A 14249-nucleotide genomic window follows, 5' to 3' on the forward strand; every position below is an offset into this window, starting at 1 on the left:
CATTTGTTGTGCAACTTATATAGTTTATAAAAACAATTTGCGCACATTATAACAACAATTATTATTAACAGTGTGTGTATTAGTTCTAGGTTATTACTATTTGACTCTACTTTATTAATGACATTAGCAGTGGAGTCCACTGACTTAACGTCTAATACTGCCATTTTGGGCGTATATATTTGTACCCAAAGGGTACAAGGGTATATTAGTTTTGTGCGAGTGCACATGGAACACGCAGAAGGAGGCTTGGTAGACCCCACAAAGTATATATATTCTTGATCATCATGACAAGTCGAGTCGATATAGCTATGTCAGTCTGTCTGTCTGTATGAACGCAAGGATCTCCGAAAGTATAAGAGCTAGAACAACCAAACTTGGTATACAGATTCTCCTGAGACCGAGAAAGGACGAGTTTGTTCATTTTTTGTGATCCACCCCCCCACTCCCCACCTATTAACGATTTTCTATAACTCCCGTAATTCTTGCAATTTTGAACTAAAATTTGGTAGTCACATTAGGTTAGTAATTATATATCCGTATACCAAGTTTCATTATGATAGAATGATCGGAAAGAAAGGTATAGCCATATAACCAGGCCCAATGCACACATACATACATATGTACAAGTTCACAAACACGCATAAGGCACGATTCTGATGTAAATGTAAATGTATATGTATGCATGCATAGAATATTTATACTCTGTACATGAAATGTACAAGAGTATATTAGGTTTGCGGGAGCTGAAAAATGTAACAGGCAGAAGGAGGCGTGGCAGACCCCACAAAGTATATATATTCTTGATCAGCATGACGAGACGAGTCGATCTAGCCCTGTCTGTCTGTCTGTCCGTCCGTATGAACACCTGGATCTCAGAGACTATAAGAGATAGAGACACCAAATTTTGCACGAAGATGCGTTATGTGTGTATTCTATACGAGTTTGTTTTATTTTTTTGATTTTCCCCCCACCTTCCCCCTATGGGGGTTTTCCCGATTTTCCATTCGTATAATCGCCTATATCTCGGAGACTATAAGACCTAGGAACACCAAATTTTAGTCCCAGATGCCTTATGTGAATACGCAGAAAATGTATATTTTGGAATTCCCCTCCCTCCCCCCTCTACCCCGCAAATCGTAACTCCCGTAATTCTTGGAATTTCGAACTAAAATTTTGGAAATACCCCCAGTTAGTTATTATGTGTCCGTATGCCAAATTTCATTATGATAGACCGATTTAACAAGAAGTTATAGCCATAAATATATTTGCTGATGCAGCGCTGCTCGTAGCTGTTGTTGACGCTGATGCTTTGGTTGACTGCAAACATGCTTACACAGACACGAATAGACGCGCATAAATATACATACACTCACATAGACGCAATTGCTATGTAAATGTGCAATTATACACCCTTTACGTGAGTTCGAATACCAAGAGAGGTAAAATCAGACAATTTTTTTTTTAAATTCTTTTAATTTCTTTAATTATTCTAAACAAATGTACAGAGTATTTCAAAGTCGGGACACCCGACTTTACCTTTTTTACTTTTTTTGTATACCATGTACACATAGGGTAACAAGAGAGAATGCTACAGTCGAGCAAGCCCGACAGTGAAATACTCTGTACCCAGGTAAGCTTCCGTAACTGAAGTATATGCGCCCATAGCAGAAGCAAAAAGACGAAGAAGAAGAGCGAACTTGTTGCTGCAGTTTGGAGGGGTTGTACTGTACCCTAAGCGTACAGGGTATATTAGGTTTGTGCAAAGCAGGTCGTACCCACGGCCTCTGTCGGCAGCCACCCGAAAATAACCGCGGCAGAATTTCTCGCGGGCCCGAACGGGTTTTGCCCGCATTTTACGAACCCTGGTGCAAAGTATGTAACATGAAGAAGAAAGCATCTCCGACCTCACAAAATATATTTATACTGATTAGTAGGACGAGAGAAATCGATCTAGACAAGTCAGCCTGTCTGGATGAACGCAAGGATCTCAGAAACTATAAAAGTTGGAATAACCAAAGTTGGCATCCAGATTCTCCTAGGTCTGGGAAAGGACCAGTTTATTAATTTTTGGGACTTTTCCCGTCGCTACCGTCCACTTTTCAAAAGCTACCTTAACCAAACACATAATTATGCACACATAATTCATACATAATAAGCTACTTTCATTTAAATCGGTTAATGCTAAGAAAAGTTATTAACGAAACAATTTCAGTCCGGTACTACGCTCACAAGCTGCAACATCAAGTTCGCTCTTCTTCTTCCTCTTGCTTCTGCTAGAGGCGCATATACCTCAGTGTCGGAAGTTTACCTGGGTACAGGGTATTTCAATGTCGGGCTTGCTCGACTGTAGCGTTCTCTCTTGTTTTACTTTACTTCCGTCGTGAATTCGCCCCACGTTGGGCGCCAGGTTTTTAATTCAAGATTGGTCTCAGGATAATATTGACCGATCGGCTCAATCAAAGAATATTATTAAAGCTTGGGCCGGACCTATTACTTTATTTGCATGTTAGTACTTTGAATAAATCGGAAGAACTATTTACAAAGGTGAAATTGAACTTAAAACTAAACTCTGATGCTTACAGCTTGGCGTCGACGTCGCTGCCGTGGTTCACCGAAAAGTGCTGATCCTGCACTTCTATCACCACCTATGGGCGTCGTTCGTACGAATGTAACGCAAGCTTTTGCATTCTCTTTCCGGGCTCCGCAGTGTGACTGGGTTAGTAGAATTTGACTTAGTTCTTTTGTTTGTGGAAGTAGTACTGGAGTGAAATTGTTTCGCTAATAACTTTTCATAGAATTGACAGATTTGGATGAAATTCAAAACAAAAGTAGATATTTGTAAATACATTACGTGTGGTTTCTGTAGGTTTAAAAATGTGGTCAGTATTGGCGTAATTCTGTAGCGGGGAGGGAAAATCAAAAAAAAAATATAATAAACTCGTGTAGCCTAGGGACTAGAAGCGTCTACATACCAAGTTTGGTCAATGTGCGCTCAACCGTTTCCGAAATCCAGGCGTTCATTCAGACGGACGTATCGATTTCTCTGATGCTGATCAAGAATATATATACTTTATGGGGTCGGAGATGCTTCCTAATATACCCTTCTTACAGGGTATAAAACTTCCGAGTGTGGGAGCACCCATACTCAATTGATCGCTAAAATTTGGTGGTGGTTTTTACTCTCACAAGTTTGTTTGCGTTCACCAACCGCTTAAGTATAAAAATGAGTGAAGAGGACAGCGAAAAGTATTGTGATTGCATTGATCTAAGTATAAGAAGGCCCTGAGTATAATCAACACCGCATAATTTTGTATGTGGTGTTTTGCATGACCGAGAATGGAATATTCTAAGTATGTATGCGGCGAACTTATTGTTGCGGTGCACCGCTGCAGGTCTCTGCTACATAATACATTTTTTTGAAACGAAATTCCTAAGAACATTTTTGTTTTTGAATTATAAAATAACATTGTCTATTTTTTTATTGCTTTTATTTAAATTTTGTTATTAGATATTACGGAAACTAATGTTCATATAACTTTGATATATCCTCATATTGAAGATTTTCAATAGCACGGCCCTTATGTGGCCCTTCTGATACCTCAATATTTACGCTGTATTGGCGTTCATTTAAATTTCTAAGTATTGCCTTTGTCCCCCGGTAAGCGCCATTCACCACGAGGACAGGTTTGCCCAATGCTGGAATCACTGTTTCCAAATGTGCCTATGTTACAAATAATGTAAAATTACCGATTGTACTTATGTGTTGCTATACATACATACCTGGTCCACTTTAAGCTTATCTCCTAAATGCAAAAATTTAATTTTAGCTCGGTATCTATCTATAACTTCTTCTACAACTGCCTTCTGATTATAGAATTTATCACCCATTTCCTTTGAAGTGAACTTTACCACTATGCCTACATCTAGCCAATATTCCGTACGAATTTCAGAGTCCTGGTGTTGATATTGGGTTTCTCTACATTCGGACTCAATTTTAAGACGTTTTGATTCGACCAATGAAGGCTTTATATTCAACTTTTTTTCAAGTTTAATATTTAATTTGATCGGCTTTTCCTCATCTCGCATGAGCTGGGTGAAAAGATTTTGCGAGTCTTCACCATTCGTAGATTTCGCCTTTTCAATTTGTTTTTCTAGGAATTTCAGCATTTGCTCCTCATCATCTTTCTCCATTTTTGCTTTGCGATCGGCCTTTGCTTGACGCTCCATTGCCTCAGGACTGCGATCGATGTAAGTAACAAACCAACCTTTCTCTGTCTCATCTGCTATTACTTGGCCAGTTCGTCCCAACCATTTTACATAGTCAGATAATGTTAGCCAGCGCGTTGCGTTCATGTGAATGTGCTCCTTATGAGCTATGTACTCCTGGTATATTTTGTTTGCATTGGTACGCTTGGTGCCAAAACGTCGACGCAGCAGCTCCATGTAGCCATCGGAGAATTCCTTAGAAAAGCTATGAAGGAATTTACCAGGAGAGTCTGCAAACAGTAATAATTGGCGCTGGTGAGATTCGCTCATGGTGTGGCACTTGAATCCATTTTCATCCCGACACTGTTTCTCGCACATTTGACAATACCAACGTAACTTTTGTAAGCCTTTCGCCTTCATCTTATTTGCTAGATATTTTGGCGTTCCAACTTCGGCTCGCCCCATTGTTAAGAATTTTTATATAAACAGCAACGAAAATACTATTACAACTAGAAAGAACGAAATACAAGCACATTTAACTAGGGATGAGCATCGATATAGCAAAATCGATATAATTTCGATATTAAGACACACAATTTATGTAAAATCCGATAAGATATTCAATGCCATCTACATATATCGAATGCATCGATTTTTAATACGACATATCTTTTCATATCTTACATTGTTTCCCCGCTTTTAAGATAATTCGTAGAGTTTGTTTGGTTGCGCGCTTTAATTATGCCAAAGTAAGAACTTTTTAACCTTAATATACATACATAAATATTTATTCGGGGGTTTCCGCAACAGTTGTTTTTGAAAACTCACAAAAATCCGTCGGTGCAACAGCAACGTACTATGTTAAATAGAAAACAAATTTGCATTAATATTGGCCCGCGAGCATTTGCAGAAAGGTCAATAAATTGTTAAGAAAATACAACGCAAATGTTTGAGAAGCGCATTTGATCCCACTAATGAATGTTGCTCATTGAAAATTCAATTTATTTTACGTTTTTTATAACATAATTTGGAATTCTGCGCAATTAAGGGGTGTACTTCCATAAATTTGACAAAAATTGTGCCCTGAAATGCATTTGAAATTGAATTGAGAATTACAAAAATGTACTTACATTTTGTTTCCCTGGTCCGTATTGCATATTCAAATGGCAGTTTATGACCGTTCACATTTTTGCTAACAAACAGACTTGCCCAATCGGCGACACAAAATTTTCGCCAAGTTTGCTTAATTAATACACAGTTATTTAAAACAAGAATTGCGTCAATTAAATATTTTATTTATATCTTTCGTTGAAATCATAAAATAAGACTTAATTCAGCAAAATGTGATATTCGAAAAATGTAATGTTCTATTTGGGCCAACTGTGTATTAATAAAACAAACAAATTGAGTGTTGCTGTGCATAACAGCGCTGTCATGTAAATTGGATAGCGAACAAGGATTAAGAAACTGCCAGGTTTAATTTTGTGTTCTGGTAAGCCTATTGAGACTGTTTGACCATTTCATAGTCAGTCAGCTGTTGCTAACAGTAGGCTTGGAGGGAAAGTTCGAAAAAATTAAATCTTTAGAAGTTCTTTTGTGAAGATTTTTAAAACAACTGTAGCCGAAATCTCTAGAGTGTGGTACCCCTGAATATATGGCAACTCGTCCCCAAATTTATTCCGTTTCTGCAGTTTATACGTGAAAACGGGTTTTTTCCATTTTTTCCACTTTTTTCTCCCAAACTCTCATTGGTGGATGCGCACATATGCCGCCTGGACTGCTCGCAGAAGGCAGTCGCGCTGCCGTTGCTATTGCTGCCGCTTTCTGGCTTTGCCCAGGTGCTACTCCCGTAGCTTAAGCAAGCAGTAACAGTGCAGGCGTTGCGGCAATCAACGTGGGCCCGCGTGGGCCCGCTTATGGATTCGCGAAAAAACTCACACTTATCCCGCTTTACTTCCCTGCTCTCAGTGTTCGGCACACCTCCTTTAGGTTGCATAGGTCTTTTCTAAATGTTATCCGTTATACCGTTCATATAGGCAAATGCGTGAGGTACCATATCTGGGCCGATGACGCTATCTAGCTCCCGCTGGAAGATAGCTGGGGCTGAATGCAGCCCAAATGGAATTGGATCGCCATTGGAAAAGGCCCCGTCCGGCCATTGTGCTTACAACTGATCCGTTCCATGGGGATCTGCCAGTATCCGTAAATTTCGTAAATCGATTCTGCTGATGTACTTTGCTTGATGTAGCTGGTCGAGGATGTACTGGATTCTCAGAATGGAGTATGCGTCTGGCTCTGAGCGCTCATTTAGCTGGCGGTCGTCGACTTGGTGGTCAATCATGGAGCCCCAGTTGGGTTTACTACCACCAGCGCTGCACATCGTGCACTTAGTAAAATTTTGGTAACCATAATGCTAAATAAATTACTTTTAATAGCCAATTAATGCCATTACAGCAAATCTATCTGCTATGAATTCTAATTCTTATACCCGTGGCAGCTGCATATTCGCATATATATTCTTGATCAGCATGACAAGACGAGTCTATCCAGCCTTGTCTGTCTGTCCCTCTCTCCGTCCGTATGAACACCTGGATCTCAGAGACTATAAGAGCTAGAAACACAAAATTTTGCAGAAATATGCCTTATATGTGTATGCTATACGAGTTTGTTTTATTTTTTTTATTTCCCCCCCATTTCTCCTCTAAAATCACCTATATTTCGGAAGCTGTAAGACCTAGGAACTCAGACGCCTTATATTTATACGCAGAAAATGTGTTTCTTAGATTTTCCCTCCCTCCCCCCTCTCCCACACAATCACTGATTTTCCATAATAATTCCAAATAATTCCCGTATTTCTTGGAATTTTTCATTAAAATTCACTACCAGTTAGTGATCATGAGTCCGTGTACCAAGTTTGGCCATATATCTATATATGTACTATATATGACCAGGCAGCGCCCACAGCTGTTGTTGTTCTTGCTCCTTTATACAGGCACACGATACATACACAGACACACACAAACCCTCATATTTATTCAACACATATGTATTCAACACAGTATTTCAAAATCCGGACACCTGACCTTAGCTTTTCCACTTGTTTTAATTTAATAATGTCTAATAGAAAATCAATATAAATTAAAACAATAATGATTCGTCCGATAATTAAACTAATATTATACCAGAAAGATGCAGTATTTGCATAAAATTGAGTATATCATTGCAAACTAAAACAACTGTCAACTTTAAGTGCATATATCTCCTAAGCTTCAATTCCGATTTCTTTAAAAATATGATTTTCCGTGGAAAATTTCCAATTAGAAAAGTATATTCATATTCCCCAAAGCGTTAATTGCCGTACCAAACTGCGACTTTAAGCTGGCACTATGCATCCATCCAGAGGCGTTCTCTGCTTTCTTTGGGAAATGCATTAGAGACTGCTGGAAGATACAAAGTTAGGCAAGCCACCTCACGGCACGGAGATAGTGGGGTATGCAGATGATGTAGCGATTGTAGGCGTTGCCAAAGAGGTCAGATCCATTGAGGATGCATGCAATCGCAGCATCCAAACGATTATGAGTTTGCTGAAAACAGTGGGACTTGAACTGGCGGCAAAACAGAGGCAGTGCTAATCAGCAGGAACAAGACGAGCGCTTGCACGTATTATGGTTAACACACGGAGCCCCAAATACGGACGCAGGTTGCTTTACAAGCTACCTACATTTTTTTGGGCACAACTCCAGGGCGGAATGTCCTAATGCAGGGGAGTAGCGGAAGACGCACCGAGTGCAAGCTTGGCGGCCACAATTATGGCAATACTATATAGGCGGGTTGAACACCCAGAAGCAATGCCTGTCAGCCGTACCGCATGAACTACAACTTGCGTATATACCTGTATTTTTATTTCTATTTTATTCTATGTTATTTTTATTAGAATAAATTAAAGAAGAACAAACACATACAGATACACAACAAGCAACAGTTCGTGTCTATGTATGTACGGTTCTATACGTACGGTGAAAACAGTAAAGAGAAACAAAATAAAATACCCATGCATGTATATTTTTATTTTATTTTTTCATTGACAAACAATGCAGTCGATGTACATCAAAAAATCAATATAATAGAGAACTAAAAAGAAAGTAAAACTAAAGAAATTAAAAAGCCTATAAAAATGACAAAAATATCTAATAAGGAATCCGACACGGTGGGGGAATTTTATTTGCCAAACGGCCAGCTATGCCCCGAATCACAGCAGAGAGTAGTCAGGTACGTTATTAGACCTATCAAACAAGATGTGAAGGTGAAAAAATATAGCAATAAAAGATAGAGAAACCAAATTAAAATTAAAATACTTAAATAATAAAAGATAAAATATAATTCAAAATTAAAGGTGAAGAATCACTGACCCGTAGGGGGAAAATTTATTAGCCAGTCCGGCAAGCTATGCCCCTACTCACAGCAGTGGTGATCAGTGATTCTGCCTGAGGTAGCTGAAAATAGAAGATTTTAGTGAGGGGAGAGAGAGCTCACTTGAGATCAGAAAGTAAAAAGTATTATAATTAGCGCATAATACTCGAAAAGGATTGTGCATGGCATAATCACTAGTGCATCTGTTAAGTTGAAGTGGCAGAAAGTTGCTTGTTGGCCTAGAAGGAACAGAAAAATTGATACGACTTAAAATCATAGAGGAATCAACATCTCCGACAATCAATTTCTGGAGGAACAGAACACCAATAACTATCATACGGTGAGCTAAAGAAGGCAGGTTAATAAGGAAAAGTCTGCTGGAGTAGGAAGGTAATCGCAGGTTAGGATCCCAGTTAAGACCATGAAGAGCAAGAAGATGAAATTGTATCCGTATCGACTCAAAGCGATCCTGATGCAGTTTATACTAGAGAACTGTACAGTAACTTGGTGGTGTAGGGGTCGTTAAATTCTCTGGACCAACGTTTAATAAAACCAAGAAAACCCTTAGCTTTGTTAACGATAGTGGATATGTGAAGATTAAAATTCAATTTGGTATCAAAAGAACTCCAACATCTTCAACTGTAAATATACGTTGCAATGGTATATTGAAAATCGCTTAAGTACCTAGATATGGTCTGGACTGGTGAAAAGTCATAAACTTGCATTTAGAACAGTTAAGGTGCAGGTAGTTGACCAAGCACCACCGTCGAAAACAGCTTAGATCGTAGACCAGACGAGAATGATACAGAGGATCTTTATACGAAAAAATAAGCTTTACATCATCGGCATACATTAGTATATGGGAGTGCAGCAGGATAGACGCAAGGTCTAGAAATATTCGACCTAAGTAGTACTTTCTGTGTCCTATTTTTTAGGTACAAAAAGTTTGAGGGAAATCCCATACAAGTTAGTTTCAAGAGAAGGAGGTCGTGATTCACAGAATCAAATGCTTTGCTGAAGTTGGTATATATAACATCAGCTTGCATCTTTGCTAAGAATGCATCATTAATCAAAAATGTAAATTCAAGCAGATTAGTCGTTGTTGACCGATATGTATAAAAATCCATGCTGAGCAGGGGAGATTACAGACTAACAATGATGCTGTAAAGAGGAAGTAATTATTTTTTCAAATAATTTAGGAATGGCAGAAAGTTTAGCAATGCCTCTATAGTTGGAAATGTCTGACTTACAGCCCTTTTTTTGGAGTGGTATAATAAACGATTCTTTCCAAGAAGCAGGAAAGATTCCGTTCTCAAGGGACAGATTAAAAAGCCTAAGCAACGGCTTGCAGAGGGAAGTATTACACTCTTTGAGCACACAACTAGGAATGTTGTCAGGCCCTGGAGAGAATGAAGCTTTTACAGATTGTACTATATTAGATAAAATACAAGAATGTGTAATTATTGGAGCAAATATAGAATTTTATTTATATAATTATTGGAGCAATTTTAGAATTTTTTCAGCACTTACAGAATCATTAGAAGAATTGTTATTCGCAAGGAAAAATTATGATAGCAAAGTCGAAGATTTCCGCTTAGAATTCACGAAGTTATATAACTTTTTAGGATCATGTTTAAATTGGAGCTTGCAACGCTTAAGATAATTTGTGTAACACAGGGAGTTTAAAAGAAGAAAATTAGATTTTGCAATGCAATATTTGACTGCTTGAACTTTTTGAAACATCTGGATTTTATGTTTTTTAGGTTAGAAAGTTTACGCGTAAACCATGGAGGCCTAAGAGAAGAAATGCGACGCTATTGGGAACACAGACATCAAAGATGGAATACATGGTGTCATAAAAACATTTTGAAGCAACATCTATATCGACGGAGCTAGGGAAGACAAATTTCTAGAGTAGGATGATAAATATCTTCAGGCAGTGTTAAAGGAGAAGATCTAGACACAACATTAGTGACTTCATTAACAAACACCAAATCGAGATATCTATGAAGGTGATTGTATATTGGATTAATTTGAACTAAAGAGAGTTCAAGAAAGCAATCCAAAAAGTCATGCTGTGAAGAAGGAATAAGATGAGGCGAACTATTAAAAAATGACCAAGAAATGCTTGGTAAATTACAATCCCCCACCATAACAATCAAGTCATTATCACGCAGGCAGGAACATATTTCTCTGATACAAGTAATATGGAGCATACTATATTAACTTGAATATCAGAAGAAGGAGGAATATAGGAGCAAGTGATATATAGCGCTCGAAAAGGAGATGTTGCCTTAACGCAAATAAATTCTAGGTCTTCCAGCATATTAAGGTGGACAATTTCCGACTGGTGGATGGTGGTTATAACTGCAATCAGTACACCACCACCACGGCGAATAGGTCTATCACGTCTATAGATTATAAAGCTATTCGACAAAATTTCAAAGTCAGATATGGTTGCATTTAACTACGTCTCTGACAATACAATTATGTCAACTGCAACGAAAAGCTATCCCTATATGAGTTAAGATGCAATATCTCTAACATTTTAGTAATGTAAGCCAAAAGGTTTTTGAACAATTGTTAGTAGACGGTATTGAAGAACTAACTGGCAAGGACACCGGAATTGGATAGTGCGTTTTTTTTTGTTTGAACTCATGCCAAAATTTTGGGTCACAAATAGTTTCAAAAGCTTCTAACGGAACACTAATCTAAAAGAAACAATTTAAATTTAGAGATGGAAACGCTAGCAGAAGATTTGCTGGCGATTTAAGCGACGATAGACTCACAGCTAGTATGAGCAGATAGCCTCGAAACAAATACTTGCTTCCGAGGCGCTACAACTGTAAGGGAAGGAGGGCATGCAGGTGAGGTAAAAGCAGTATCGACCACAAAAATATTCCGATTTGTTGACTTTTAATAAATAAAGATGATAACGAAATACATTATCTTGAGTGGCCCAGCACATGCGTTTTAATTCAGGTGGAGTCATCAAACTTCATTGCCTTTACGGTGATCCATCTTCACCAAACGCCTGACAATTCGATTCACAATTTTCCAAAGGGAAATCTAGTACCTCTCGTACTTGATAACAGATTTCTTTTAGCTCATCTAAAGAATCTTCTCCTGCCAGCATGTCATGAATATAAAAGCAATGGCATTTGAAGCGACAGGTTGAGATTGGGACTAAATATTGACCAATTTAAACAAAAAGCTCACAGCTAAAAATGGCGCTGATGCAGGCCCATATGTAACAGTGAGCAACTTGAAGGACTGCAGCTCAGACACTTTCTCGCCAGTGGAAATTTCTGCCTTTCTCTGACACGTTTATTTGCCTGTACTTATTGGAGATGTTATTGCGTATTTATTCAAAGTTTACCAGTGTTGAATAAAGCTCCCTCTGAATAGTCGGCCCAACCATTAAATTATCGTTTAATAATTGAGCCGTTGACGTCTCACTAAAAACGTCAAACACCACACGCAATTTGGGACTTTCAGGCACATTGATGAGGAATATAATAGTGCTGTCCTGGAGGAGGAGATTCAAGGGCTGACATATGCCCAAGATCACGATACTCCCTCATGAAGTCATGGGCACGTCACGAAGAGTTTTGACTTTTGCACGTTTGCGCTCAAGTTGCAAAAGTCGTCTTTTAGCAGTTTGAAAGGAAGGACCTAGTACAGTGGGGTCGGATTTGAACGGAGTTCGACTTGGAAACGACCTGTAGACGCTGAACTGATTTTGTGAGGGCCCTTGGTTCAGCTGTCTGGTGCACAGACTTCGACTTATTTGGGTTCCGATCCAAAAGCGTTGAACTAAGGTGTCGAGAGAACAAACATTAACTTGAGCAGTAACGTTAACCATGAGTTGTTGAGGAAGTGTTTGTCCCGTATATCTATCAACAGTCCATCCCCAAAAAGTTTTCTGCAACAATGGAAGAGCAGAATTGAGCTCGAATTGACCAACGCACAACAACTTGTAATAGAGTTCAGCGCCTAGAAGGATATCAACTTTAGCTGGTTTATAAAACTCTGGGTCAGCCAACTAAAGATTTGCGGGTATTTTTCAATTCGATGTGGGCACAATTTAGAATTAACAACACAAAAATCAGTGGAAAAGTTGTGAGAATTCAATCGAGATTGAAATGGAGCACAGACCTTGTGCATACTACGAGTAGTGGTTCCACCAGCCATTACAATACTTACAGCGGTGTCTTCACGCTATAATCGTAAGCGCTCCGCCAAGTTCTCAGGTTAAATGTGAGCCGCCATCAAGTAACACACGATCAGGATGGTATTAGCCGAATCTATCTTTAATGTTTACGAATTCTGTGGCTGTGTAAAGTTTCCATGCTGGTGCGGTCACACTGCTATTGTTTTCATATTTATTTAAAGTTATAAGCAAGATTTTAATTACAGCGAACTTCTCACTAGCATTATTGTGAAAGGTTTTGTTTTTGACAGTTGTTAGCTCAAAGCTTAGTGTGGTTTATTTTAAATATCCCAACAGCGTCTCACTTAAGACATGCCCTAAAACATCTTCTGGGGGTGCGACTGTGAGTGGAGCGGGTGAATTGGAAACAGTTACATAGTATCTGTGCAACAACGAATGATGTGGTTTTGAACACACTCGACACTTGGAAGCTTTGCAACTGGAAACTATATGACCTGCGTTCAATTAATTTAGGCACATTTTTTGAGTCTGAGCAATTTCAAATTGCTGCATAATGGGAATAGATCCGAAAGAGGGGCAAGAATAAATATTGTGATCCGCATAATTATATTGTGCACTTTGAAATTGGGTTTGAAGGCTTTGAAGGACCTTTGTGCAATAATACGAAGCTTTCCTATTTCTTGTAAGTTCTACTCGCGGTTTAGAGCAATCATCCCATGAAGGCAACTCGTCATAATCGAGCTGTTCCCCAAACCGAAACGAATTTGATTACATGATCAATTTTGGCCATAAACATATGAATGATCATTGCGTTCGAAATGTCCTTTTCACTCCCCAGCAAAGTAATATATATAATATAATATAATATAATATAATATATAATATAATATAATATAATATAATATAATATAATATAATATAATATAATAATATATAATCTAATATCCTTAATCTCTTAACTCTATCATCTAATATAATATCATCTAATTAATCTCATCTTATATAATATCCTCTCCTCCATCTCCTCTCCTCTCCTATCCTATCCTCTCCTCTCCTCTCCTCTCCTCATCCTCTCCTCTCATCTCCTCCCTCTCCTCTACCTCTCCTCTCCTCTCCTCTCCTCTCCTCTCCTCCCTCTCCTCTCCTCTCCTCTCCTCTCCTCTCCTCTCCTCTCCTCTCCTCTCCTCTCCTCTCCTCTCCTCTCCTCTCCTCTCCTATACCTCTCCTCTCCTCTCCTCTCCTCTCCTCTCCTCTCCTCTCCTCTCTCTCCTCTCCTCTCTCTCCTCTCCTCTCCTCTCCTCCCTCTCCTCTCCTCTCCTCTCCTCTCCTCTCCTCTCCTCTCCTCTCCTCTCCTCTCCTATCCTCTATATAATATCCTAAATACAATATATCCTCTCCTATCAACAGCGACCTATTCACGACCAGAGGTTACCGACTGTATTTTAGTTGCAGACCGCTC

At 38.8% G+C, this 14249-nt stretch overlaps 1 protein-coding gene and 1 long non-coding RNA gene across 2 annotated transcripts; one reads left to right on the forward strand and one right to left on the reverse strand.

Moving 5' to 3' along the window:
- Positions 1–3471: 3471 nt before the first annotated feature.
- On the reverse strand, positions 3472–4724 carry LOC115628174 (DNA/RNA-binding protein KIN17). The gene is made up of 2 exons (XM_030524161.1): positions 3781–4724; positions 3472–3721 (listed from the first exon to the last, which is right to left on the reverse strand). Exons 1-2 carry the CDS (start codon positions 4669–4671, stop codon positions 3521–3523), a joined length of 1092 nt encoding a protein of 363 aa, XP_030380021.1. The 5' UTR covers positions 4672–4724; the 3' UTR covers positions 3472–3520.
- Positions 4725–4874: 150 nt separating this feature from the next.
- LOC115628185 lies at positions 4875–6668 on the forward strand. The gene is made up of 2 exons (XR_003995775.1): positions 4875–4955; positions 6243–6668. It is a non-coding gene; the product is annotated as an uncharacterized LOC115628185 (long non-coding RNA).
- Positions 6669–14249: the final 7581 nt, after the last annotated feature.

Source organism: Scaptodrosophila lebanonensis, unplaced genomic scaffold (genome assembly GCF_003285725.1).
Source record: "Scaptodrosophila lebanonensis strain 11010-0011.00,11010-0021.00 unplaced genomic scaffold, SlebRS2 tig00000110-arrow-arrow-pilon, whole genome shotgun sequence".
NCBI lineage: Eukaryota > Metazoa > Arthropoda > Insecta > Diptera > Drosophilidae > Scaptodrosophila > Scaptodrosophila lebanonensis.

Bases quoted from the DNA above. Each gene is read 5' to 3' on its own strand.
- LOC115628174 (XM_030524161.1), bottom strand. From the start codon at position 4,671: ATGGGGCGAGCCGAAGTTGGAACGCCAAAATATCTAGCAAATAAGATG. The intron at 3,722-3,780 runs GTATGTATGTAT...TTTGTAACATAG, and splicing joins ATAAGCTTAAAGTGGACCAG to GCACATTTGGAAACAGTGAT.